Source organism: Bubalus bubalis, chromosome 14 (assembly GCF_019923935.1).
Source record: "Bubalus bubalis isolate 160015118507 breed Murrah chromosome 14, NDDB_SH_1, whole genome shotgun sequence".
NCBI lineage: Eukaryota > Metazoa > Chordata > Mammalia > Artiodactyla > Bovidae > Bubalus > Bubalus bubalis.
Window position 1 is genome coordinate 55,533,585 of NC_059170.1, and position 26,595 is coordinate 55,560,179.

At 39.7% G+C, this 26,595-nt stretch overlaps 1 protein-coding gene across 16 annotated transcripts in view; it reads right to left on the minus strand.

Annotated features, from left to right (window-relative positions):
* The window catches only part of PRPF18 (pre-mRNA processing factor 18), an 80,461-nt gene extending 56,698 nt beyond the window's left edge, over positions 1–23,763 (minus strand). For 14 of the 16 annotated variants that reach the window (XM_044928119.2, XM_044928118.2, XM_044928128.2 and 11 more), the window contains exons 1-4: positions 23,536–23,761; positions 4,991–5,068; positions 4,849–4,875; positions 2,225–2,329 (exon numbers count right to left, since the gene is read on the minus strand). In XM_044928119.2, coding sequence (XP_044784054.1) covers positions 2,225–2,329; positions 4,849–4,875; positions 4,991–5,068; positions 23,536–23,601 — 276 coding nt within the window. In that variant the 5' untranslated portion in view covers positions 23,602–23,761. Of the gene's footprint in view, positions 1–2,224; positions 2,330–4,848; positions 4,876–4,990; positions 5,069–23,535 lie in introns of all 16 variants that reach the window. The other 2 variants (XM_025264641.3, XM_044928129.2) reach the window with 2 other exon arrangements.
* Between the last annotated feature and the right edge of the window lie 2,832 nt (positions 23,764–26,595).

Here is a 26,595-nt window from a genome sequence, read left to right on the forward strand (position 1 = left end):
CTGTAATACTAAATTAAAACCCAAAACTAGTCCCTTAGACAAGAAAGTGAGCTACAAATGGGTGGAGGGGGGCACATGCAGGGCTTTTGGAGGTAATATTCCTCCTTGACTTTGGTGGTGGTTGTATGAGTGTCTGTTTTGTTTTGCAATTATCCACTATATTGCACATTTTACACACACTCTGTATACATGCTATATATTTCATAAAAAGGACTAATAAAAATTATAATTAAGAAAATAAGCTGTAATTAGAAAAAAATTACCAAGAACTTAGTCTGGGAACTGAAATAGTATCACACTTAGAAACCACTGGCAAGGCTTCCATTGGATTAACTGAAACTAAAACTTAGACCTCATCTAGTGCTATCTCCCGGAGAAGGCGATGGCACCCCACTCCAGTACTCTTGCCTGGAAAGTCCCATGGACGGAGGAGCCTGGTAGGCTGCAGTCCATGGGGTCACGAAGAGTCGGACACGACTGAGCGACTTCACTTTCATTTTTCACTTTCATGCATTGGAGAAGGAAATGGCAACCCACTCCAGTGTTCTTGCCTGGAGAATCCCAGGGACAGGGGAGGCTTGTAGGCTGCCGTCTATGGGGTCACACAGAGTCGGACACAACTGAAGTGACTTAGCAGCAGCAGTGCTATCTCCAATCAACGCAGAAATGACCTCAAAAACACCTTCTTCAGGCCACTGTCTGACGAATGACAGGAATCACACCTCTTCATGGAGCAGCCCATCTCATCTTTGGACAGTTATACTATGCTTCTCAAAATAAACAAAACCCACCTTTTTCAATTATCTCAGCTTTATGAAAAGACAGAACACTCAATGCTTTTTCAAAATTAGAGCTGTGGTCAATGGATCTGTTTTCAAAAATCTCTAATATTCTTCTCTTCAGGCCAAGTATTCAAAAGTCCTTCATCTAGTTTTCACATGACAGCTTCTGGAGTCAGCACTCCTTTCCTCTGAATGTTTCGTTTTGCTCAAAGTTCATTTCGTTGTGCTCAAAGTTCATTTCGTTGTGTACTTTGTGTATATAATCGTAACTCTTTTTTTCACATGAATATCTTAAAATTTTGCTGTTGTTGAAGGAAAATAACAGTTGATATTGACCAGGGTATGGACAAAGCCTATAGGCTAGAGTATGAACTGGTGGAACGTGTTTACAGAGCTCTCTGGTAATTTATATCCAAAGTGTTAGACATGTATTAATATATAGGCTTTAGTAGACTCCAGAAATCATGTTTCTAGAAAATTTTCCAAAGGAAACTAATCATATATTATTACACACGCAATGACATCTGTATAAGGATGTTCATCTCAGTATAACCTATAAAATGGAAATACTGAGGCAATTTAAATGACCATTAACAAAGAATTGGTTTTAAAAATAATAAAGTAGTAGTTCTAAAATATTATGGGAAATTATGCAGTCATAAAAAAATTATATAGACCTCTATATTTTGACTTAGAAAGATGTATTAAGAGAAAGTAAAAGGAAATCAACCCTGAATATTCATTGGAAGGACTGATGCTGAAGCTGAAGCTCCAATACTTTGGCCACCTGATGTGAAGAGCCAACTCACTGGAAAAGATGCCGATGCTGGGAAAGATTGAAGACAAAAGGAGAAGAGGGCAGCAGAGGATGAGATGGTTTGATAGCATTACCGACTCAAAAGATATGAATTTGAGCAAACTTGGGAGACAGTGGAGGACAGAGAAGCCTGGCGGGATACAGCCCATGGGGTTGCAAAGAGTTGGGCACAGACTTAGTAACTGAACAACAACAAAAAAAGTTACCGTTTTATACTTAAAATTTTTAAAATTAAATAACTTAAAATTAAAAAAGAACTTACTTTCTCTTAATACATAAATATTATTTTAAATAACTTTGACAAATTATCTAAATATAATTATTTAAAATATATGCATTTAACTATACTTATTTAGAATGTGTTTAGTTTTTAAAGTTTAGAAGGATATATTCTTTAAAAAATTTAAGACATGAGATATCCTTTAAACTATTTATAGACAACAGTATCAAGAAAAGCAGAAATTTAGAACCTCATAAAGAAAACTAAACTAAAATACTGTGCTGGTCAGGTAAGTCATTTTATATGGGAAATGATGACATAAAAGTTACTAGAACTAGAGATAAATGCAATCCTGTGGAGATTCTTTTTTTTTTTTTTAAACAAAGCACTCATATATAAACTTACCTCTTGCCTAGAAAGAGTCATGGGTAATTTTTCCTCTGCCAGTTCAAGTTCTAATACTGGATTCGATGAAGTTAATGGTTTCTGGTCCTCATCTTTTGGCTGTATCTACATCAATAGCCAAAAGAAATGAAATTCTCCTTTTAAAATACAATATGGTTTATTTTAACATGTAGCATTCTATACATTAGGTATCTATCAAAATGAAACATGTTTTATATATTGAAGGTTTTCTAAGTGTTCCTCTGAGCAAACAGCTCATAACTGACGTACATGCTTGCGAGAGCACAGGGACACCCTAGGAGAGAGTGTGCACCCTGGAAGCATTCTTGCTACAGAAGAGCGACAGAAGTTATTAATAAAATGGCTTTCGCAATCAAAAACTTAAAGGTTGAAACCTAGACTCATTTTCTCCCTAGACTCCAAGATTTTTACTTTCTTCTGGGAAACAATCAGCTTGCTTCTCCTCTTTGAGAAAATCATCTTACAGGGTTATTTGATCCTTGCTCTAGATTTAAAATGAAGACCAAAGAAAAAAGAACTGCTTGATAACAAAAACCTGTGAAGCCTCAAGCATCAGCTCTTTCCTATCCTGATTTTTGAAAGGTATATTCCAAGTGCACAGGAATCATCGCTGGATGTGTAAAAAAATTTCCCAATGCTCCACTGAACTTGCCTGTGAACTGAGCCACGAAGGAAAATAATGAAAACCAGCCACTCTCTACTCCTAGCACACAGAGATGAGACTGAATACTGTTGTTCATATGAACCTGCAGGGAAAAAAATCTAACATTTTCTTGAGTCAGCTTCCCAAGTCACAGTTTAGGAAAACTGAGTTCAGCAGTTTGTAAGTCCCACTGCTTGGTCTGTAAAATGATACTGAAACATGGTTTTCCAGTTGACCCTAAGACAAATCTAATATGTCAAAAGAAGATCCAAAAATAATCAAAGAAGATCAACATTAAGGGAAACCATTCAGTTAAGAAAGGCTGTATGGTTACAATTTTATACTTGATGATTCCACACTTTAGGTTAAAGGCTATATTAATCAGTGTTAATAGTAATAACAGAAAATGTAAGTAAAAAACTAAACTTTCGCCATTTTCACAAACCAAATCAGCATAAAGTCTCAATAAACGGTAACTAGTTTTTATAAGAGAATAAAAGCAACATGCTGTATTTTCACTACTACCAAGAAGGAACCATTAAATATGCTTCAGAAAGAAAACCCTGTGCTTTCTTTTTAAGCATAAAAACAGGTATTTCTCCCACAATCTCAGGATGGAAAGCATTTTCAATTATAAAATGGCGGTGAGTAGCCTTAAGGAAAAGACCTAAGACATTCTGTCAGCTGGACTCAATGTTACAAGCGGTATCTTTACAGTAATGACTTTGCTTCAGTGCTTTCCTCTATACTGGCAAGAAAGAACTGCTGTTTTAGCAAGAGCAATCTAAACAAAGGAAAACTGTCACTGTTTATTTTCCTACCTTATCAAAAAGTTAAAAAGGTTCGAATCTAAGGATATGGGAAAGCAGCCGAGTCAGTGGACTAAACCAAAGGTAAGTGATTCTTATTTTACTTTAAATGTGAGTTAGACAACGCTAGGCAAGCAAATAATGGGAAACCTTTCTGACTATCTATTTGACATTTAGATGGTTTTAAAACATATTTTAATTCCCTACACTAGAAGCAAATGAAATCGACATACTTAAGTATCAAAATACCAATGTAAACTTTCATATTTTAGAAACCTATCAGAAATACAACTACAGTTTTAACACCTACCCTCTCCCAAAAGTACAAAATGAAAGCAAATCCATATACATACCATTTGCATTCTTCATGCTTTCTTCTAGAAATGCTATGCCAGATAAAATTAATTTCCAGAACTTTCCCCATTACATGCACAAGAGTATTATTGTATAATCAATGTTTCACAAGCAAAGAGTCGATTTCAAATTTATGATTTGTCAAAAGTATTTCAATAGAACCTCTGAACTTTGTTTAAAAAATTAGACTAGATACAGTCATCTTTTAAAATAAATTAAACACAACTTCACCTCGTAACCTTTAACCCCTCCCAATAAAAACCCCAATACATTATTAACTAGGTAATCTCAAAGATAATTTTAGTCATGTTTCTAAAGTATTCAAAGTTTTCTAGAAAACTCATTTATTTCTAATATTTCAAGATCACATTTTCTATCCAGTAGGGTGAGCAGTGTTTGAAATGTGATACCTTATCATATAAAATGGCTATATCTCAGGCAGAGGTACTGAGGGCCAAAAGGGATTATTCACATTGCAAACATAAAACAATGGCTTAAAATATTCAGGAGAAAGCAGGGGAAATACCACTGCTGATACCACTGCTGCTGAATGAATAAAATGTTTTCAACCCTTTACAAATGGACTTTTATTGGGAGAGGTGGGGAAAGGAGTGGTGGTAGTGATGAAAATGAGGTAGTATCAGATCCAGGACTTAATTAAAAGGAAAAAAATTCAAGCTTTGATCTCAAGCCACTTCATGCTGTCCACAAAAAGCCAAACCATTCCAAGCCAAAGGTCATGCATGTATTTTCCTGAATTCAAGATAAAAGAAAAAAAAAGAAAAACAAAATCATACCTCTCCAGATGGCTTCTCATTTATAGGCTAATGTATAACATTGATAAATTGAACAAAGATCAATTGTTTTGTTACTTTAACAACGGCTATATAAATTTAAACTCAGAAATATATAATTTAACATAAAAGCAGGCATTCATACCTTGTAGCCACATCTTTCAAAATATGCTTCCTCTTCTTTTTTTGCAAGTTCACTACGCTTGAAATATTTTTTATTTTCCTATTGAAGAAAGAAGTAAGTTAATAATAACAGAAGTTTTAACTTTCCTATTGAAGATACAAGTAAGTTTCTTCCTACTGAAGAAAGAAGTTCAAATTTCATGTCTCTTGATCAACAACCTTGAAAGTTTTTCAAGAACTATAAAGTTTTTTAGGTCCCAGAGATTATAGTGATTTCCTGAACACACCACCTGTCCACCCTGGTCTAAACATGAAGACATTTCTCTTGCAGCATCATTTAAACAGACATCATCCAACAGCACAGAGAAGGAACCAACCCCATTTACCAAATGTTAACATTGTTTTGATTTAATTTCCTGGTGTTTTAATTCAATTTCTACAAATGGATTAATTGTGAACCACATAAAATGTGATCCTTTAATTCTTTTCTCCTAACAGACCCAATCAAACAAAAATTATGGTAGCTTCAGCTGACATTTTAAATCTCATTATCAACAGACCTCCAAGGATGTGTCCACATTCTTTTTTGTCATCTGGAATCTTATTATAATGATCAGTTAACTGTATTTGTATTAACCAATTTTTAAAAATAATGTGTACACAGGATGGTTTTGGAGAGCTTCTCTAGTAAAAAGATGGTTCAAAGGTATTTGGTTTTAATATGACATGATGTTAAGAGACAAACTCAACCTACTGTGGCAGGGGAAAAAAGGTTAGCTCTTTACATGCTATACATAAAATTATCCTGTTAAAAATGCAGTCCCTTGGATCATTTCATAATGTATAAAACTATCAAATCACTATGTTGAACACCTGAAAGCCATATTTTATGTCAGTTATAATGTAAAAAATACAGTTCCTCATTTGCAGGCTTGTTATTATCTGCAGTTCTGCCTCTTAGATACTATTTCACTGATGACTTAATTCAAATAAAGATACCATAACAATACCTCAATAATACCTCCACACACATATTTAGCCCCTCATAGTTTCAAAGCTCACTCAAGCAGTGATCATCAATAATGCTATACCCTGACAAGGAAGTTTGATGGTGAACAATGGAAAGATCACATTGCCACACTTGAAACCACTGCTCAAGCCTGGCACCAGTAAAACATCTAGGAAGTACACAGCAAACCACTTAAATATGTCCTTCCCAAAAATCTAAATCAGTCTCTTATCATACAACTTCCTAGAAACATGAAGAAGACAGGTAAAAGTTCAAACACCACAGGAAAGCAATCAAACACTAACACATTTCATAAAACTAGCCCCAGTTTCTCCAACAAGTTGACGAATTTAAAAAGTGGGGGACCTGAGGGAAAAGAAAATGTTTTCACTAAAAGAAACCAAGAGTCATAATAAATGCAATGAGTGGATTTTTGTGTGGACTTGATTTGAACAAACCAACTGTAAAAACATATGTATGTTTGTATTTTAATTCAATTGAGGATATTTGAATGCGAGAAGAGTATTTCATGGTATTAAGGACCCAATTTTAATTTTGTTGAGTGTGATCTTAGTTCTATAAAGATATGTTCTTATTTTCTAGAGTTACATGTGTTAGGTGAAAGGTAGATAGTTCATCATACAATGAACTATTTGTGTATATATTAAAAACAGCTTAAAATTAACAGGTTTTTCAAAGTTCATTCATTAACTCAATAAATATTTACTGACTTATCTCATGCACCCCAAGCACAACTTTACAGATATAAAGAGGAAGACGTTACCCAGTGTAAGAAACTGATGGCATCATCTGAACATCAAAACTACTCTAGAAAAGGTGGATGCAAATAAAATTAATCCCACTGGAGAGGTGTGAAACCTGAGAATTAGAAAGGTCAGGTGACATTCCCAGAACTCAATAAGCCTCATGAATAACAGAGACAGGACTAAGACCTCTAGTCCTTAAATCCTTTGTGCTGATCCAGTATTCCACGTTACAGTTTCTCATGCCCAAAATGCATTTCAGCATTGCAAACTGTTCCTTTTGACTATGTATAATAGAACATACTGGTCATATTTGAAATAAATGAATTGACAACATGGACTGGTGGCCTCTCAGAAAGAGCTGGTATGTACGAAGAAAGTAACAGGACTCCCCAGGCCACGGACCATGGTCCAACCTTTATGGAATCTTTTACTACCATGTCTCAATTCCAGTGAACATACCTACCAAAACCTTCAACCTAGAACATCCATTCCCAAAATGTAGACTTCTGGGGGTCCCTAAGACCCTTCCAGAGACTGCACAGGTCAAATTCATTTTCATAGCACTGAGCTGAATTTTTACACATAATACAGTGGTTTGCTGTGTACTTCCTTGATGCTTTACTGGTGCCAGGCTTGAGCAGTGCGTTCAGGTGTGGGAACCTGATCTTTCCATTGTTCACCATTAAGCTTCCTTGTCAGAGTACAGCATCACTGATGATCACTGCCTGAGTGAGCTGTGGAACTATGAGGCACTAAATACCTGTGTGGAGGTTATTATTGAGGTATTATTATGGTTACTACTAATGAAGTAGGGCAGTGTTATGAAAGTTCATCCAATTTTACATAAAAATAAAAGACAGTTTTCATTTTCACCAAGAACTTTATTAGAAAACATATTCACTAACTGAACAAATTTTTTTGGCCAACCCAATACTAAGACGTTATGTGTGCCACCCCACTGCCCTTTTCATTATGCTCAGATCTGCACTGATGGTACAGAAGCAATGGTGAAGAAAACTACTAGAACCTTGGCATAAACACTGTTGATGTATAGTAGTCACTTGTACTCACCACCATGCTCTTGCCAGAAAATAAAAAGGCCAGTTTCTCTGAATGTTTTGATAAAGAACAATTTTACTAAATCTTAACCCTTAACTACATGCCCCTTTAATATTTGGTATGATGAAATGAAAGGAAATGAAACATATGAAGCATTTCTACTACATAATGAAGTAGGAGAGCCCTCTCAAAGAAAAACACTTGTGCAACTGGTTGATTATTCAGACTTGCATTTTTGGCAAACATATTCTCAAAACTGAACAAAGCAATCTTGTCACCTAAAGGAAAACAATGACAGTATTTGTTGTCTATGATAAAATTCCACCTGTCAAGGGAAAATGAGAATGGTAGAAAAGTGGTATCTTTCACTGTGAACTTGCTGGCTTCCTGACACATAAAGGCTCCACTGATGAAATCAGTGGTGATATTAACAAATGTGACTGTTAAAATACTGTCTAATGGAAAAATCAACATTTAGAAGATCAGCATAATTCAGCATAGCTGAGAAACTCATGATGTCACAAAGGCAAGATGTTACAAAACCATGCACAGGCAAAAGATCTAGGAGCAGAACAGACCAGAATACAATAGGTCTAGAACAGACCAACTCAACAGACTTTAATATCCGAAAGGTCCGCTGATACAGGTCAGAACTAACTCTCAGCTAACCAACAAACTGGCTTCAAATAGGAAAAGGAGTACATCAAGCCTGTATATTGTCACCCTACTAATTTAACTTATATGCAGAGTACACCATAAAAACGCTGGGCTGGATGAAGCACAAGCTGGAATCAAAATTGCAGGGAGAAATATTAATAACCTCAGATATGCAGATGACACCACCCTTATGGCAGAAAGTGAAGAGGAACTAAAAAGCCTCTTGATAAAAGTGAAAGAGGAGAGTGAAAAAGTTGGCTTAAAGCTCAACATTCAGAAAACTAAGATCATGGCATCCAGCCCCATCACTTCATGGCAAATAGATGGAAACAGTGGAAACAGTGGCAGACTTTATTTTTGGGGGCTCCAAAATCACTGCAGATGGTGACTGAAGCCATGAAATTAAAAGACACTTACTCCTTGGAAGAAAAGTTATGACCAACCTAGACAGCAAATAGTCAGTTCAGTTGCTCAGTCGTGTCCGACTCTTTGCGACCCCATGAACTGCAGCACGCCAGGCCTCCCCGTCCATCACCAACTCCCGGAATCCACCCAAACCCATGTCCATTGAGTTGGTGATGCCATCCAATCATCTCATCCTCTGTCGTCCCTTTCTCCTCCTGCCCTCAATCTTCCCCAGCATCAGGGTCTTTTCCAACGAGTCAGCTCTTTGCATCAGGTGGCCAAAGTATTGGAGTTTCAGCTTCAACATCAGTCCTTCCAATGAATACCCAAGACTGATCTCCTTTAGGATGGACTGGTTGGATCTCCTTGCAGTCCAAGGAACTTTTTCCAGTAGTCATGTATGGATGTGAGAGTTGGACTATAAAGAAAGCTGAGCACCGAAGAATTGATGCTTTTGAACTGTGGTATTGGAGAAGACTCTTGCGAGTCCCTTGGGCTGCAAGGAGATCCAACCAGTCCATCCTAAAGGAGATCAGTCCTGAATATTCATTGGAAGGACTGATGCTGAAGCTGAAACTCCAACACTTTAGCCACCTGATGTGAAGAGCTGACTCACTGGGAAAGACCCTGAAGCTGGGAAAGATTGAAGGCTGGAGAAGGGGCCAACAGAGGATGAGATGGTTGGATGGCATCACTGACTCAATGGAGATGAATTTGGATAAACTCTGTGAGTTGGTGATGGACAGGGAGGCCTGGCATGCTGCAGTCCATGGGGTCGCAAAGAGTCAGACACAACTGAGCAACTGAACAGAATGGAATTTTTAAGAAACTCACCAGTTGTCCAGTTCTGGTATAATATCAAAGAAAAATATCCACAATTACTGAAAAGGTTATTAAAATACTCCCTCTTCGAACTACCTCTCCTTCTCAAGATGAATTTTATTCAGCTACTTGAACAAAAACAACATACTGCAACAGGCTGAAAAAAGAAACAGGAGAATCCAATTGTCTACGAATACAGTTGGGGAGATTGGCAAAATGTAAAACATGCCATTCTTCTCACTAAATTTCTATTGTTTTAGAAAACAGTTTTTATAAAAATGTGTTATTTATGCTAACATGATGGGTTTTTTTTTTTACTATACTTCTACATGGAATATACATATACATTTTAATACCTTAGTTTTAATTTCTAATAGAGTAGAGATCAACAAATACATTCTACATAAACAAAAGCTCTCTGGACTTGTAATTAAGAACGTGAGAGAGACCAACAAGTGTCCTGAGACCAACAGTGTCCTCTCTGAGAAAAGTCCACTTGCTGGCATTCTCCAGGCCTGCACTAGCTCTTAAATGCTGGGAAGCCACTTGGGTCCCAATGCTGCCCACTGATCCTGGTGTATTTAACCCAGTTTCCTCCCCTATTGTCTACACTGATCATTATTCACTCTCCATTCTCTCAAACCTCTAAGCCCTTTATGTCTCCTGTTATTTTTAGCATATGATGAAGCCACTCTACAAAGAAAAGGGAAGCCAACAAACAAGAACTCTGAATTCCTCCTAGCACCGACCCCTTCTTCATTTAAGAATGGAAGAGGAAACCCTTGTCCTATCTAAGGCCAACCCCTTCTAGCTGTCTTCCAGATCTCAAATCCTCCTGCCGTTCTCATAGTTAATTATCTATTTTCTCTCCTGCATCTCCCCCTTTTATTTCTCTACTGGTGCAAATGATCATCACTTTCATATGCTCAAGACTCTGCAACCTTAAAGGAAACATTCATTACCTGTGCTGGGTATCATGCTAAGCACCATTTACAGCAGAACTATAATAAAATGTTCTCTAGTCTGTCTCCAAAGGAAATCAGTCCTGAATATTCGTTGGAAGGACTGATGTTGAAGCTGAAACTCCAATACTTTGGCCACCTGATGCAAAGAACTGACTCACTGGAAAAGACCCTGATGCTGGGAAAGATTGAGGGCAGGAGGAGTAGGGGACGACAGAGGATGAGATGGTTGAATGGCATCACCAACTCGATGGACATGAGTCTGAGTAAACTCTGGGAGTTGGCGATGGACAGGGAGGCCTGGCGTGCTGCAGTCCATGGAGTCGCAGAGTCAAACACGACTGAGCGACTAAACTGAAGTCTGTCTCCATCTCCTCACTGCCAGGTCTCTGAGCAGCTGGCCACCAACCAGGAGTCCATTCTTAATGCTCCACCGAAAAATTCCTTGAGCTCACCATTAACTTGCAAGGTGCGAATCTAAGGATCTTCAAATCAACTGCAATTCTCTTTGTTTTCAACTGCCTTCTCTCGGCTGTCAGACACCTTTCTTATTTCTTCATTACTGGTCTGTTCAGATTTTCTATTTCTTGTTTTTCTGGTCATTTGTTTCACTTTGATTTGCCAATTTATTAGAACTTACTAATGCATTATTGTGGTGTTGGAGAAGACTCTTGAGAGTCCCTTGGACTGCAAGGAGATCCAACCAGTCCATTCTAAAGGAGATCAGCCCTGGGTGTTCTTTGGAAGGAATGATGCTAAAGCTGAAAGTCCAGTACTTTGGCCACCTCATGCGAAGAGTTGACTCATTGGAAAAGACTCTGATGCTGGGAGGGATTGGGGGCAGGAGGAAGAGCGGACGACAGAGGATGAGATGGCTGGATGGCATCACCGACTCGATGGACGTGAGTCTGAGTGAACTCCGGGAGATGGTGATGGACAGGGAGGCCATGGCGTGCTACGATTCATGGGGTCTCAAAGAGTCAGACATGACTGAGCGACTGAACTAAACTGAATGCATTATTTGCCCTAATTATTGTATTTATTATTTCCTTTTTTCCGGTAACTTCCACATTGGTTTCTATAGTTCCTTCCTTTATTGTTTCAATTTCAGGATTTTGTCAATTTCTGTTAAAGGAGGTTTTTCTTTTTTTAATTAAGTCATTTCTATACTTTTATGAATGAAAAAAGCAAGTGCAGAAGAATGAATCTAGTATGCTGCCATCTTTATTTAAAAAGGAGAAAAGACACACCTTTGCTTCTTCACATTTGCTTCTAAAGCATGAAATAACTACAGGAGACCCCAAAGCTGACAATGTTGGCTGCTTTGGAGGAGGTGAACTGGAAGTTGGGGCACATGGGTAAGAAGGAAACTTTTTACTGTTCACCTGTTAATATGTTTTGAATTTTGAATCATTTGAATGCATTATCTATTAACAATAAATTTAATTTTTGAAAACTAGTTTGCTTCTCATTTTAAAAAAGTTATATTGGGAAAAATGCAGGTGTTTTTCTTCTTTCTATGTGACCCTTCACTTCAGGGCAAAAGAAGGTCGTCCAAAACAAAAGGTTCCCTGCCAGGTTTCACTATCACCCTGCACACTTTTTGTTTAGAAACAAAACAGCAGTTTGTAAGGAAAGGAAGTCAAGCAGTGATTTCTATTTAAAACATTTTCTAAGGCACACTGAAACCACCAAACGAACTTAGGAGAGCTACGTTCATGACACAACTGACACTGCAGTATTTTACAACCTGAGATTAGTAACACATCCCCCTTCATAGGTAACTCGGGCAGGATAGAGAACTTGCCCAAACTTAAAGAGCCCTCTGCAACGGAGCCCCAGTGAACTTCAGGACTTGTTAACTCCTTTTACGAAGTTAGTTTCCTTTCTAGCTATATTCCAAATCTTTCAACTCTACGTTTGCTGACTCAACGACAGAATATACAACACAGCCCTACAAACACAATCCTGAAAGTGGCTGGTAGCGATTTTAAGATAGCACGTGAACTGAAGGTAAATGTGTGTTCCCTCCTAAAGCATCTGAACTCTCCATTTGGACCTCTCACTCCAGCAGATTTTAAAAACAAGTTGAAGAGGGTATACATAAAAAGCACTTCTTCTAAAGACAGAGCCTCATTCCTGCATGGTGCTTCACACATGCTATTCTTGGGCTTTGTCCAAGTTGTACTGTCTGGATTATAAACCTGACATCCGGGCCTAAAGAGAACAAATCTTTCTACCACATCACCTGAACCTCCAGCCCACACTAATGAAGAAGAGTCAGAACTAAAAACCAAATACAACATGACTGTCACCATTTCATTAATTATAATCATCATTCCTTCCATCAGATTAAGATTTTTAGTGATTACAAAAATGAACATCAAACACAAACACCATAAGAGTTCTACAAAAAGACACTGGAGAGCTAACAAATACACAGCCTGAACACCCAAAGCAGAACGTGAGAAATCATGAACCATGTGACAGGGTCAGTTTCCTGCTGAAGAATGGAAATAAGCCTTAAAGAGTATGGAGTAACAACCCCAATGGTTGGGCACCCAAACAGAATTTAAAGAGACATAATACTTTTCAAAGAGTAAGAACTGTAAACTGTCAAGGGATCCTGTTAGCTAGGCAATATATTTTCTCAATGATGCCATCCAAAGCAGAAAACTATACCAAAATTTACCTTGCATAGGTGAATTCTACATACTTCATAATTATATATATTTGTATCACCATATGGGGGCTTCCCTGGTAGCTCAGTTGGTAAAGCATCCACCTGCAATGCAGGAGACCCTGGTTCAATTCCTGGGTCAGGAAGATTCGCTGGAGAAGAGATAGGCTACCCACTCCAGTATACTTGGGCTTCCCTTGTGGCTCAGCTGGTAAAGAATCCACCTGCAAAGCAGGAGATCTGGGTTCAATCCCTGGGTTGGGAAGACCCCTGGAGAAAGAGAAGGCTACCTGCTCCAGTATTCTGGCCTGGAGAATTCCATGGACTCTATAGTCCACAGGGTCGCAAAGAGTTGGGCATGACTGAACGACTTTTACTTTTTTCATATCACCATATATAAAATTAGACAAAAATGTATGTAAGAAATAAATGCCAATCTTACACAGCCTCCTTAATGAAGAAGTTAAACATACACTTACTGTATTATCTAACCATTTCACTCCTAGGCATTTATTCAAGAGAAATCAAAGTATATGTCCAAACAGAAACCTGTACACTAATGTTCACAGCAGCTTTATCATGATAGCCAAAAAATGGAAACAACTCAAATGTCTATCAACAGGCTAATGAATAAACAAATTGGGGGTATATCCATACAATGGTAGAAGACTGTTCAGTAACAAAAAAAATAAATCCTGATACAAATGCATGAATGAATCTCAAAATTAGACTGAAAGAAAGCAGATGGGAGAGTCTGTATTAAACAACTCCGCATAAAACCCTAGAAAGTGCAATCTAAGTAACAGAAGGCAGACCCACAGTAGCCTGTGGAAGGGTAGGTAGAGCCCAGGAAGGGGAAGAAAGCAGGCTCACAGGGGCACAGGGAGACTCTGGGGCGAGGCAGACATGCTCACGCTCCTCGCTGCGGTGATGCCGTCCCGGTGCAGGCGTGGTGTAACTCACCAAGCTGTGCGCTTTAAACACATGCAGCTTACAGTGTGTCAAGTGTACCTCGATAAAGCTGCCTAAATAAGCAGCACAAGATGGAAGCAGCCTGTGTCCACCAATAAGCACGTGGATAAAGAAGATGCGGTACTTATACACACAGTGAAATACTACCTAGTCATAAAGAAGAACAAAAGTTTGCCATCTGCAGCACCATGGATGGACTTGGAGGGCATGTGCTAAGAGAAACAGGCAGAGAAAGACAAATTTATGTGGAATCTAACAAGTACAACAAACTAGTGAATATAAAAAAGATAAAGCAAACTCACAGATAATAGAGGACAAACTGGTGGTTACCAGCGGAAAGGGTGGATGGCCAATATAGGGGTAGGCGAGTAAGAGGTACAAACTGTTCCGTACCAGCTACAAGGACATACTATACAACACAGGGAACAGGGTCAGTATTGTATAATAACTGTAAGTGGAAAAGAACCTTTAAAATTGTGAATCACTCTATTGTATACCTGGAACTTATATAAGTATAGCAACTACACTTCAATTAAAAAACCAAAATTAAACAGAGTGTTAGCATTTACACTGCCTGACTTTACAACTCACCAAACGGCAACAGCAATCAAGACAGTGAGGCACTGGCATACAGATCAACAAACAGATTAGGACAAGAGGGCAGAGCAGAACAGAGCCACACAAACTATTACTGATTTTTGATGATACCAAACCATCCAAAGAGAAAAGAAAAACATTATCAATAAATGGTGCTGGAACAAATGGACATCCAAATACAATAAATCACACCCCTGCCTCACATCATACCAAAAAACTGATTCAAAAAAATTTTGTTTTTGTAAAAGATAAAACCATAAAGCTTTTAGAAGATATTATAAGAGAATATCTTACTCTCTTGAGTAAATGCTTAGGAGTGGAACAGATTGATCACTCAGCAGGTCTATGTTTTATTTTTAAGAAACTGCCAAACTGTTTTTCAATAGGTACGCTATTTTATATTTCCAGATAGGATACAGTCAACATTAACCATGAAAAATTGATAAGCTGGATGTCATCAAAATTAAAAACTTTTAGGAAGATGAACAGAAAACCCACAGTCTAGAAAATTCACAAAACATACTGACAAAGGAGTGATATCCATGATATATATAAAGAATTCCTTGAACTTACTAAGGTTAAACCAACCAATCCAATTTTAAAATATGCAAGTAATTTTAAGCCATATCACAAAAGATATACAAATAGAAAAACACACAAGATCTACTTAATATTAATTCTCAGGGAGATGCATACTAAAACCACAATGAGATATTACAATACATCCACCAGACTGGCTGAAGTTAGACTGAAGCACAAATTGCTGACCAAATGTCGAGATCTGAACCGTCTTACTTTGCTGGTGGAGGTGTGACACAGTTTAACTACTCTGGGAGAAGTTCTGATGGCTTTCTACAAAACTAAACACGTAACGAACACCATGACCTAGCAATTCCACTCCCCAGCATTTTCCTACGAGAAATGAAAACATAAGGCTTGCACAGCGACTTCCCTGGTGTTCCAGTGGCCAAGGCAGAGGACACAGGTTGGATCCCTGGTCCAGGAAGGTCCCACAGGCCGCGGCACAACTAAGCCCATGTGCCACAACTACTGAAGCCTGCGAACCCAAGAGCCCGAGCTCTGCCACAGGAGAAGCCACTGAAATGAGAAGCCCGTGCGCCACCACTAGAGAAAAGCGCAACAAAGACCCAGGGCAGCCAAAAACAAATCAGTGACTTAAAAAAAATAAAAGACTTGCACAAGAGGGTCCACAGCTAAACCCTAGAAACAGCCCAGGTGGCCATCCTCAGGGTAACAGATCAACAGACCGGGACATGTGTGCAACACAATACTCCTCAGCAATAAAAGGAACAAACAACTGACACACGCAACAACACGAATAAAATTCACATTATTCTGATTAAACACAGTGGGTCATATGAGAGTCCGCAGTATAATCTCATTTACGCGAAGTTCTAGGGCAGGCAAAGCCAATGGATGGCAGAAAGAAAGCGAAGCAGCAGGTGCTTCTGGGGATGGTAGAGGCTGACTGCAAGGTGGAATGAAGGCAATATTCTGCACCTTGATACACAAAGGGTCACACAGCTGCGTATGCATTTATCAAAAATCACTGAGTGGGACACTTAAGATTCGTGTGTTTCTTCATATGTATAGACAAACACTGTGAACGCTAGTCAATGAAAAACATGTCAAATTATATTCTGGCAATTACATATACTTAAGGTAACATGTAACAATGTCTGTAAATTAATCTGAAATGCATCAAGATCAGTACCTTGGCTTCAGGACCCTGTAAGCAGCTGGAAAACACTCATCTAAAGAGCCATCTTTGGTCATTTCAAGCGGTTTCCCAGCTTTTTATGGTTCATCTGTTTTAGGTGAAATGGTAACGACTTAGCCTGTGTCTCTTGTCAAAGTGTGGAAAAGCTGCCTTCCACTATTCTAAAATGCTCTGCCTGTTTTACTGTCCTGAGGTAAAAGCAGTTTCTGTACTGCTAGACGGATTGACGAATGGATATACAATGATGGACAGATGGATAGTCAAAGAATAAAGCAAATATATTAAAATGTTAAACGCAGGTTTAATGCAAATCTAGATGGCAAGCATATGGGTGTTCACAGTACAATTATTTTGAGTGTTCTGTACATTTAAAAGCTTTCACAGTGAAGTTCTGAGGAAAAACTTCTTTGCAGGAGATGTCAAGACATGGTACCAACATGACAAATTCCCTTTCACGCTGTTTTCTAACTGGACCAAAAAACCTGTGAAAGGCCCCTCACCAAGCACTAAAGAGAGAAAGGTGTTGGAGAGTTTTATAGAAGACTGAGGGAATGAAGGGAAAGTGAATATAGGCAAGCTGAAGGACTGGAATAAATGAAGAAGGGTCAGCAGAGTTGGGACAGCTGCCTGGGGCTAGGGATTAATGGGCACAGAGATGTTCACCAGCCCAGGAAGGACTAGTTCTTGACCTTTTTGAGTCAAAGATCCCTTTAATAATGTTGTCAACAGGAGGAGGCGACGTGGGGTCACAGATATATATACATGCTAAACTTTTTATTTATATACCATACCAGAAATGGCATGGACCTATCAGAAGCAGAAGATATTAAGAAGAGGTGGCAAGAATATACAGAAGAACTATGCAAAAAAGATATTCACGACCCAGATAATCATGATGGTGTGATCACTCACCTACAGCCAGACATCCTGGAATGCGAAGTCAAGTGGGCCTTAGGAAGCATCACTAGAAATAAAGCTAGTGGAGGTGATGGAATTCCAGTTGAGCTATTTCAAATCCTAAAAGATGATGCTGTGAAAGTGCTGCACTCAGTATGTCAGCAAATTTGGAAAACTGAGCAATAGCCACAGGACTGGAAAAGGTCAGTTTTCATTCCAATCCCGAAGAAAGGCAATGCCAAAGAATGCTCAAACTACCGCACAATTGCACTCATCTCACACGCTAGTAAAGTAATGCTTAAAATTCTCCAAGCCAGGCTTCAGCAATACATGAACTGTGAACTTTCAGATGTTCAAGCTGGTTTTAGAAAAGGCAGAGGAACCAGAGATCAAATTGCCAACATTCGCTGGATCATCAAAAAAGCAAGAGAATTCCAGAAAAACATCTACTTCTGCTTTACTGACTATGTCAAAGCCTTTGACTGTGTGGATCACAATAAACTGTGGAAAATTCTGAAAGAGATGGGAATACAAGACCACCTGACCTGCCTCTTGAGAAATCTGTATGCAGGTCAGGAGCAACAGTTAGAACTAGACATGGAACAACAGACTGGTTCCAAATAGGAAAAGGAGTACGTCAAGGCTGTATATTGTCACCCTGCTTATTTAACTTATATGCAGAGTACATCATGAGAAACACTGGGCTGGAAGAAGCACAAGCTGGAATCAAGATTGCCAGGAGAAATATCAATAACCTCAGATATGCAGATGACACCACCCTTATGGCAGAAAGTGAAGAACTAAAGAGCCTCTTGATGAAAGTGAAAGAGGAGAGTGAAAAAGTTGGCTTAAAGCTCAACAGTCAGAAAATGAAGATCATGGCATCCAGCCCCATCACTTCATGGCAAATAGATGGTGAAACAGTGGAAACAGTGGCTGACTTTATTTTGGGGGGCTCCAAAATCCTTGCCGACGGTGATTGCAGCCATGAAATGAAAAGACGCTTACTCCATGGGAGGGAAGTTATGACCAACCTAGACAGCATATTAAAAAGCAGAGACATTACTTTGTCAACAAAGGTCCATCTAGTGAAGGCTATGGTTTTTCCAGTGGTCATGTATGGATGTGAGAGTTGGACTATAAAGGAAGCTGAGCACAGAAGAATTGATGCTTTTGAACTGTGGTGTTGGAGAAGACTCTTGAGAGTCCCTTGGACTGGAAGGAGATCCAACCAGTCCATCCTAAAGGAGATCAGTCCTGGATGTTCATTGGAAGGACTGATGTTGAAGCTGCAACTCCAATATTTTGGCCACCTGATGCGGAGAGCTGACTCATTTGAAAAGACCCTGATGCTGGGAGGGATTGGGGGCAGGAGGCGAAGAGGATGACAGAGGATGAGATGGCTGGATGGCATCACCAACTCGATGGACATGGGTTTGGGTGGACTCTGGTAGTTGGTGATGGACAGGGAGGCCTGGAGTGCTGCGGTTCATGGCGTCGCAAAGAGTTGGACACGACTGAGTGACTGAACTGAACTGAAACTTTTTCTAATATTTCAAAGAGCTGATGGGAACTCTGAAGTCCATCCAAAGGCTCCACTTAAGAACCTCTGATACAGATGGTAACTGAAATCTGAAGGGGAATATGAAATTCAAATAAGAGAATTTGGGGGGACTTCCCTGGTGGTCCAGTGGTTAAGACTCTGTGCTTTCAATGCAAGAGGTGCAGGTTCAACCCTGGCCAGGGAACCAAGATCCCACATGTCACGCAGCCCAGCCAAGAAAAGTAAATATATATGCATACATATATGTATGCATATATATGAGAATTTTCAATGTGAAGTAGCCAAGGCCTAAACTTTAAGGAAAACCAACATTTAAGGGATAAAAACCAAACAATAAAAAAACAACAACAAAAGAGAAGCCTCTAAAGGAGATCAGAAATAAGTAGCCTGAAAAGTAGACGCAAATGCAGGACACTGTGGAGTAAGAGGCCAAGGGAAGAGTGGAGAAGGTGGACCAGTCTAGTACAGATGCTCTTGAGGTTAAGAAACCATGGCAGTCACTGTGGCCCCTGATTAGGACGGATTCAGTGTAACTGCCAGGGCAGAAATCAGGTTAAGGAGTAAGTGAGAAATAGAATTTAAGAAGCTTGGCTGTAAAGAAAAAGGACAGCTGTGTGGGGTTTTTTTCTGATTTTATTCTTAATAACAGTTGTGTTTAAAAAACAAACAAAAAAAGGAGATGTATGTATGTTTGTTAAAACATACATACAGCACTGAAACATTCATACACACATCATGTGTGTTTCAGTGCTACTGAAGATGAGCCAGTAGAGAGATTAAGACACAGGAGGAAAGGAGACAAGTGATATTTAGGTTCTAATGACGCTAATAAAGATGAGAGTTGGGCTCCAACATGTAAGTGGAAGGTGTGACCCAACATACAGCCAATACCTCATCCACTTTCACAGGAGAAAGGTGAGGAATTTATTGACTGATGGCTTCTCTTTATAAAACTGAAAGTAGGTTCCTTACAGTAAAGGATGAAACATTATTTAAAAAAAAAAAATCCTCTGTGGCACAGTGTAGTACCTGGCACAGAGGAAACATTCAATAAACATTGGAAAAAAAACAAAGCTAAAATTCTACACAAAGTCCATCTTCCAAACTGCAACTCATTAAACTGCTAATTAAGCCCCACTGAGTGCTGTAGTGGCCTGGCTTTCCAAGTGAATGAGGCTTTGTGTTAAATGAAGATTCACCAACACCAGGACTCCAAAGCACTGGCATTCTAGCAACAGGGAGGCCGAATTTACCTCCACGTAGTTACACCTGGCAGAGCACTGAACACGGGGGACAGGAGGCCGCTTTAGAAGCTCCTCCAGTTCTGACAAAGGGGTGCTCACAAGTAAATATCCAGTAGTTGGATATTTACTATATCCAACTACTGGACTAACAAGAAAAAGCTGAGGGGCTTCCCTGGTAGCTCAGTGGTGAAGAATCTACCTGTCAATGCAGGAGACATGGGTGTGATCCCTGATCCAGAAGATCCCACATGCCAAGAAGCAACAGAGCCCACTGAGCCCGAGTTCTAGAGCTCAGAAGTCGCAACTACTGAAGCCCGCATGCCTAGAGCCCGCGACCTACAACAAGAGAAGCCACCGAAATGAGAAGCCCAAGCACTACAACTAGAGAGCAGACCCCACTTGACAACACTACAGAAAAGCCCTCGCAGCAACGAAGACCCAGCACGTTCTAAATGTTGCTAGAATTTAAAATTAATTAATTTTAAAAAGAAAAAGCTGGGACACCAAACTCCATACAGGATGGATAAACAAGGTCCTACTGTATGGCACAAAGGACTGCAGTCAATATCCCATGATAAACCATAACAGAAAAAATATGAAGAAGAACACATATAACTCAACAACTTTGCTGTAGAAGTCACAGCAGAAATTAAACATTACATTGTAAATAGACCAAAGAGGAGGTGGCGCTTCTGGAAAAACAGTACAACAGAAATGGGCGTTTCCCAGCTACGGAAAGGGTAGTGAAAAGGATTCACTGACCCGCGACCAGAAATTGTTTAAAAAATGAAACAAGACAAAGGATTAAAACAAAGAAATGTATGATAGAATCACATGTACTTAAGATAGGAAATGTTGCATAAAACTTTTTTCATACATATCAGATCGAAATATAGATTTAATTCTTACTATGCCTGGGGCGGTGGGAAGTTTGAAAGTTACTGACAGACACTATGATACAGAAAGATAAAGGCTATAAAGCAAACGATTCTGTATAAAATTATATGGCGGCAAAGCAAATGACTGTCTCCCCAGGCATTAAAAAGAAAAAGTGCCCAGTCTGGGCTTCCCTCATAGCTCAGTTGGTAAAGAATCCACCTGCAATGCAACAGATCCCAGTTCAATTCCTGGGTCAGGAAGATCTGCAGGAGAAGGAATAGGCTACCCACTCCAGTATTCTTGGGCTTCCCTTGCGGCTCAGCTGGTAAAGAATCCGCCTGCAATGCAGGAGACCTGGGTTTGATTCTCTGGGTGGGAAAGATCCCCTGGAGAAGGGAAAGGCTACCCACTCCAGTATTCTGGCCTGGAGAATTCCATGGACTGTATAGTCCATGGGGTCACAAAGAGTCTGACTCCACTGAGCGACTTTCGCTTTCACTACACATATTGCCCTATGTTACACAGGAGAACTCACCCACAAAGTGGGGACTGAGATCCACCCCAGAGCCAGGAGAAAATCATGCAACCCCCAGCTTCATCATCCGTGGGAAGAGCATACTAACTGCCCTATGTACCAAGCAGAGTTGCTGTAAAGCTCAAATGAGAAAGCATACTATGGTGCTTTGAAAAACACAAATTGTGTATGTTAATTTAAAGTAATTTAATTCTTAGATTAACCCTATGAACACCAGTTCTATGTTCACAGGTGAAGATAAACAGCTGGTCTGCAGTGGTTAAGGGAGTAAGCTTTAGAGTGGAAGAGGAGGAGTCCAATTCAGGCTCTCTCTCTTGCTAGCTGTGCAGTTCTGTGTCAATCTGTAAATCAACCTAGCTTCTGTTAGTTTCCATTTCCTCATCTGTGAATGGGAGCAACAAGTAACTTTATGGAATTGATGCACAAATTAAACAAGGTGTCAGATATGAAGCCTTCTGCATACTGCCTTGCAGATTACTAACTGGAACTATGACTTTCAGTATTTTAATCCCCATCTCATGTATGTCCCTTTGCTGGCCCTAATTGGGAAATCAATCTTACCTCCTGGCCAGGGGTATCTGAGTAATTAAATCAACTATCAAATTACAAAATTAAAGACATACCAGAAAAAGTTTATACATGATGATAAATTAAGAACAATTAGGTAGAATCAGTGTTTATAATTAATCATGTTTAAAGGTTGATTTCCAAGACAAAGAACGTGATTATGCAAATAAGCACGTTGTAAACCCTGAGAATGCGCTAAGCTTTTCCTGATGCCCTTTTCCCCGAAAATATTTTGTATTTCAACACCTGGCCCTTTCTAACACCCACTGTGCATTCCAACATCTAAATTAGCTTTTTCAAATACTCCAGAAACCACTAATCAAAGGTAAAAGGCCCCTATAAAGAGATGAAAATACCAAGTTACAAATATGAACAAACTCTGCCCCACACCATTTGCTAAATAACACTCTATTTAATTAGCTCCACTTTGTTAATTATTTTTTAAAGTTTCAATGATTATGAAACCTCCATCTGCCAAGCTAACAATCCCAACTTACACTACATCAAATACTTAAGTCAGGTGTTCTCACAGTGGAGTAGTCCACAAGAGCCCCTGGGGTCGTTAAGACCCTCTGAGAGGGTCTCTGAGGTCAAACCTATTCTCAGTACTCAGGTATTATTTACCCGTTCACTCTGTTACATTGACACTGAGAGTGAAAAGTGAGTCTCCTGAAGACTTCACAACCATCAAGACAATAGCACTAAACTGTACCAGCCGTCATATTCGTCCACGCTGAGCACTAATGGAGTGGGGGCAGTTTCACCTAACTACCTCCTTGAAGTTGTAAAATCATTAATTTTACTAAGTCATGGTCCTTAACCACATCTTTTTAATATCCTGTGCGACAAAACAGGAAGTACACATAAAGTGCAAAGCCTTCGTAAAACGACAGAAGTGAACGACCAGAAGAACTGGGGCGGTCCGAAAAATACCGACAGACGGGAATGGGTGTGAGGGACAGCTGGAGAAAAGAGAACTGCCAAAGTCTCGGGTCTTCCTGCAATTCCCACACTTCCATCCCAAAGGCTCCCGAGTGAGTGCCAAGGGCACAGTGGGTCTAGCTGCGGCCTCTCTGGGGCCGCGGCGGGGTTCTGGCTGAGCCCCACCCATCAAGGACCCTCTCAGCACCGTTCCCCTCTCCCCAGGCCCTCCGCGACGCAAACACTCAGCTCCTCCGTCGCCAACGCCCACGACCCCAAGGCTCCTCACCACCAACAGGTTCCTGTCCTCCACCAGCTGCCGCTTCCGGAGGATCTCCGATTTCAGAACATCCATCTTGCTGTCCGGGTTGAAGCTGTCTCAAGTTTTCTTTCTCCCGCTCCAGCTCCCTAGACCAAGACTTTTCACCCAGCCAGCCGCCGCTAACCTACTTACACACAGCCAGCCCAAATACCGGAGGACAACAACTGACAGGGCGGCTTCCGGCGGAAACTGAGGAGAGCGAGAGGAGGGGAAAGAGCGCTCCAGGACTCCTATTATTTACGTAGTCGCTGAGGGCCGGCGCCCCCTGGCGGCCCTCTCCGACAGCGTGCCTATAGTTTCCGCGGAGATACGAACAAACTTGGAAAATACGAACACGAGTCTTCTAAATGGATGCTGCATTTTAAAAAAACAAGTTATATACCTATGTCAACTATACTTCAGTTTTAAAAGAAGATAAAGGTTATGCTTTTTTTGTACCTGCTACTTGAGGTGCAAAAGCTTCATAGCGGAACACTTCATTTATGATTACTGAAGTCAGATCTTTACCTGCTACACGAGAATCTCACTTTGGAGTTCCTGAAGCTACCTGCGTGCCAAAATTAATGTACTCAAGTGAGAAAACCCAGAACAATAATATTAAATCATAAGTATAGAGTAAAAGGTGTTTGTTGCTGGCCGGTGAAACTACCTGTAAACTTAGACAATTACAGTACATTCATTTACATAATTTCAGAGGTAAATTTGTCCCTCCTCCCTGAGTTTTAGATTGCTCGTATATCTTAGTGATAATTGAACATTTCAGTTCAGTTCCGTCGCTCAGTCGTGTCCGGCTCTTTGCGACCCCATGAATCGCAGCACGCCATGGCCTCCCTGTCCATCACCAACTCCCGGAGTTCACTCAAACTCACATCCATCGAGTCGGTGATGCCATCCAGCCATCTCATCCTCTGTTGTCCCCTTCTCCTGCCCCCAATCCCTCCCCAGCATCAGAGTCTTTTCCAGTGAGTCAACTCTTCACATGAGGTGGCCAAAGTATTGGAGCTTCAGCTTTAGCATCAGTCCTTCCAATGAACACCCAGAACTGATCTCCTTTAGAATGGACTGGTTGGATCTCCTTGCAGTCCAGGGGACTCTCAAGAGCCTTCTCCAACACCACAATTCAAAAGCATCAATTCTTTGGCGCTCAGCTTTCTTCACTTTCATCAAGAGACTTTTTAGTTCCTCTTCACTTTCTGCAATAAGTGTGGTGTCATCTGCATATCTGAGGTTATTGATATTTCTCCCGGCAATCTTGATTCCAGCTTGTGCTTCTTCCAGCCCAGCGTTTCTCATGATGTACTCTGCATAGAAGTTAAATAAGCAGGGTGACAATATACAGCCTTGATGTACTCCTTTTCCTATTTGGAACCAGTCTGTGGTTCCATGTCCAGTTCTAACTGTTGCTTCCTGACCTGCCTATAGGTTTCTCAAGAGGCAGGTCAGGTGGTCTGGTATTCCCATCTCTTTCAGAATTTTCCACTGTTTATTGTGATCCACACAGTCAAAGACTTGGGCATAGTCAATAAAGCAGAAATAGATGTTTTTCTGGAACTCTCTTACCCCAGCAAACTGAGATAATCTCTTTGGTCATGTGTTCAGCAATGAAGATTTTCAGTGAGATGATTAAAGATGTAATTGAAAAAATTTTTAATGCCTTTGCAAGAAGACAAATTAAATTGGGGGGAAATTATGTCACAGATTTTAATGTTTAAAAGACCCTAAAAACTGTTTATATTTATTTTTGGTTCTATAACACTGAAAGTGAAAGAAAGTAAAGTGAAGTCACTCAGTCATGTCCAACTTTTTGCGACCCTGTGGACTGTAGCCTGCCAGACTCCTGTTTATACTTATTTTTGGTTCTATAACACTGAAAGTGAAAGAAAGTAAAGTGAAGTCACTCAGTCATGTCCAACTTTTTGTGACCCCGTGGACTGTAGCCTGCCAGGCTCCTCTGTCCATGGGATTCTCCAGGCAAGAATACTGGAGTGGGTTGCCATTTCCTTTTCCAGGGGATCTTCCCAACCCACGGATCAAACCCGGGTCTCCTACATTGCAGGCAGATGCTTTATCCTCTGAGCCACCAGGGAAGCCCATACCACTGAAGCTGTGTTTAAGTTTCTAGTTAAGTTGTAACTGAACAATATTAGACATGCTACTTTTCCCCAGTCAAAAAAGGAAAGAAATATTCAGTTCAGTCAATTCATTAATGGGTGAGATGGTTTAGCAAAATAAAAGATGATAGAGAATTGTTTCAATTTACAAAGTACTTTTACTGCATACATGTATGTATTGGTTATATTTCCTTTAAAAGATATCTGACTTTTGCCAGAAATAAATCAACATAGAAAGTTAATTCAGTCTCTGAGCTAAGATGCTTTGCTAACTTTTAGGGCTTTAGAAAACTTTTACCAAAAAAAAAAAGGTCTTGAATCATTAAACATAGGAACATTTTTACATGGATTTGTTTCCTGAGTCACTTATAGTTCAATAAGCAAATAATAATTTATTAGCCTATTCCTGTTTAGGGTTTAGAAATGATGACACAAAAACCTGAAGGTTGACACAAGTAATTGTAACAGTAATGGAAGTTCACAGAGAAGGAACAGCTCACGTAAACCAGGGAAGACAGTAGCTTCTATAAACAGGCTCCTTTTAAATTTCAGATTTTCACTGATCTTGATGTTTATGTAAATATGTGCATTAAGTCTTAATAAAGGCCTAAGATGGGAAAGTGAGAAAGACAAGTACTTGAACAAGCAAACTGATAAGGAAGCTTTTCAGTTTATACTGAGGTGAAAAACAGATGACCAGGAGAGCTAAGAAATACTCAAGAGAACCACTTAATCCTGATTCTAAGGAGTCATATTCATTTTTAAAATATGCATCCCCTTATATTGCAGTTTTTTAAAGAGCAAAATATTAGAAACAATCTAAATGTCATATCTGGGGGAATGGTTAAATAAAGTCATAATTCATACATACAACTGAACAATATGTTCAGAAAATATTCAATGATATGAGAACCCT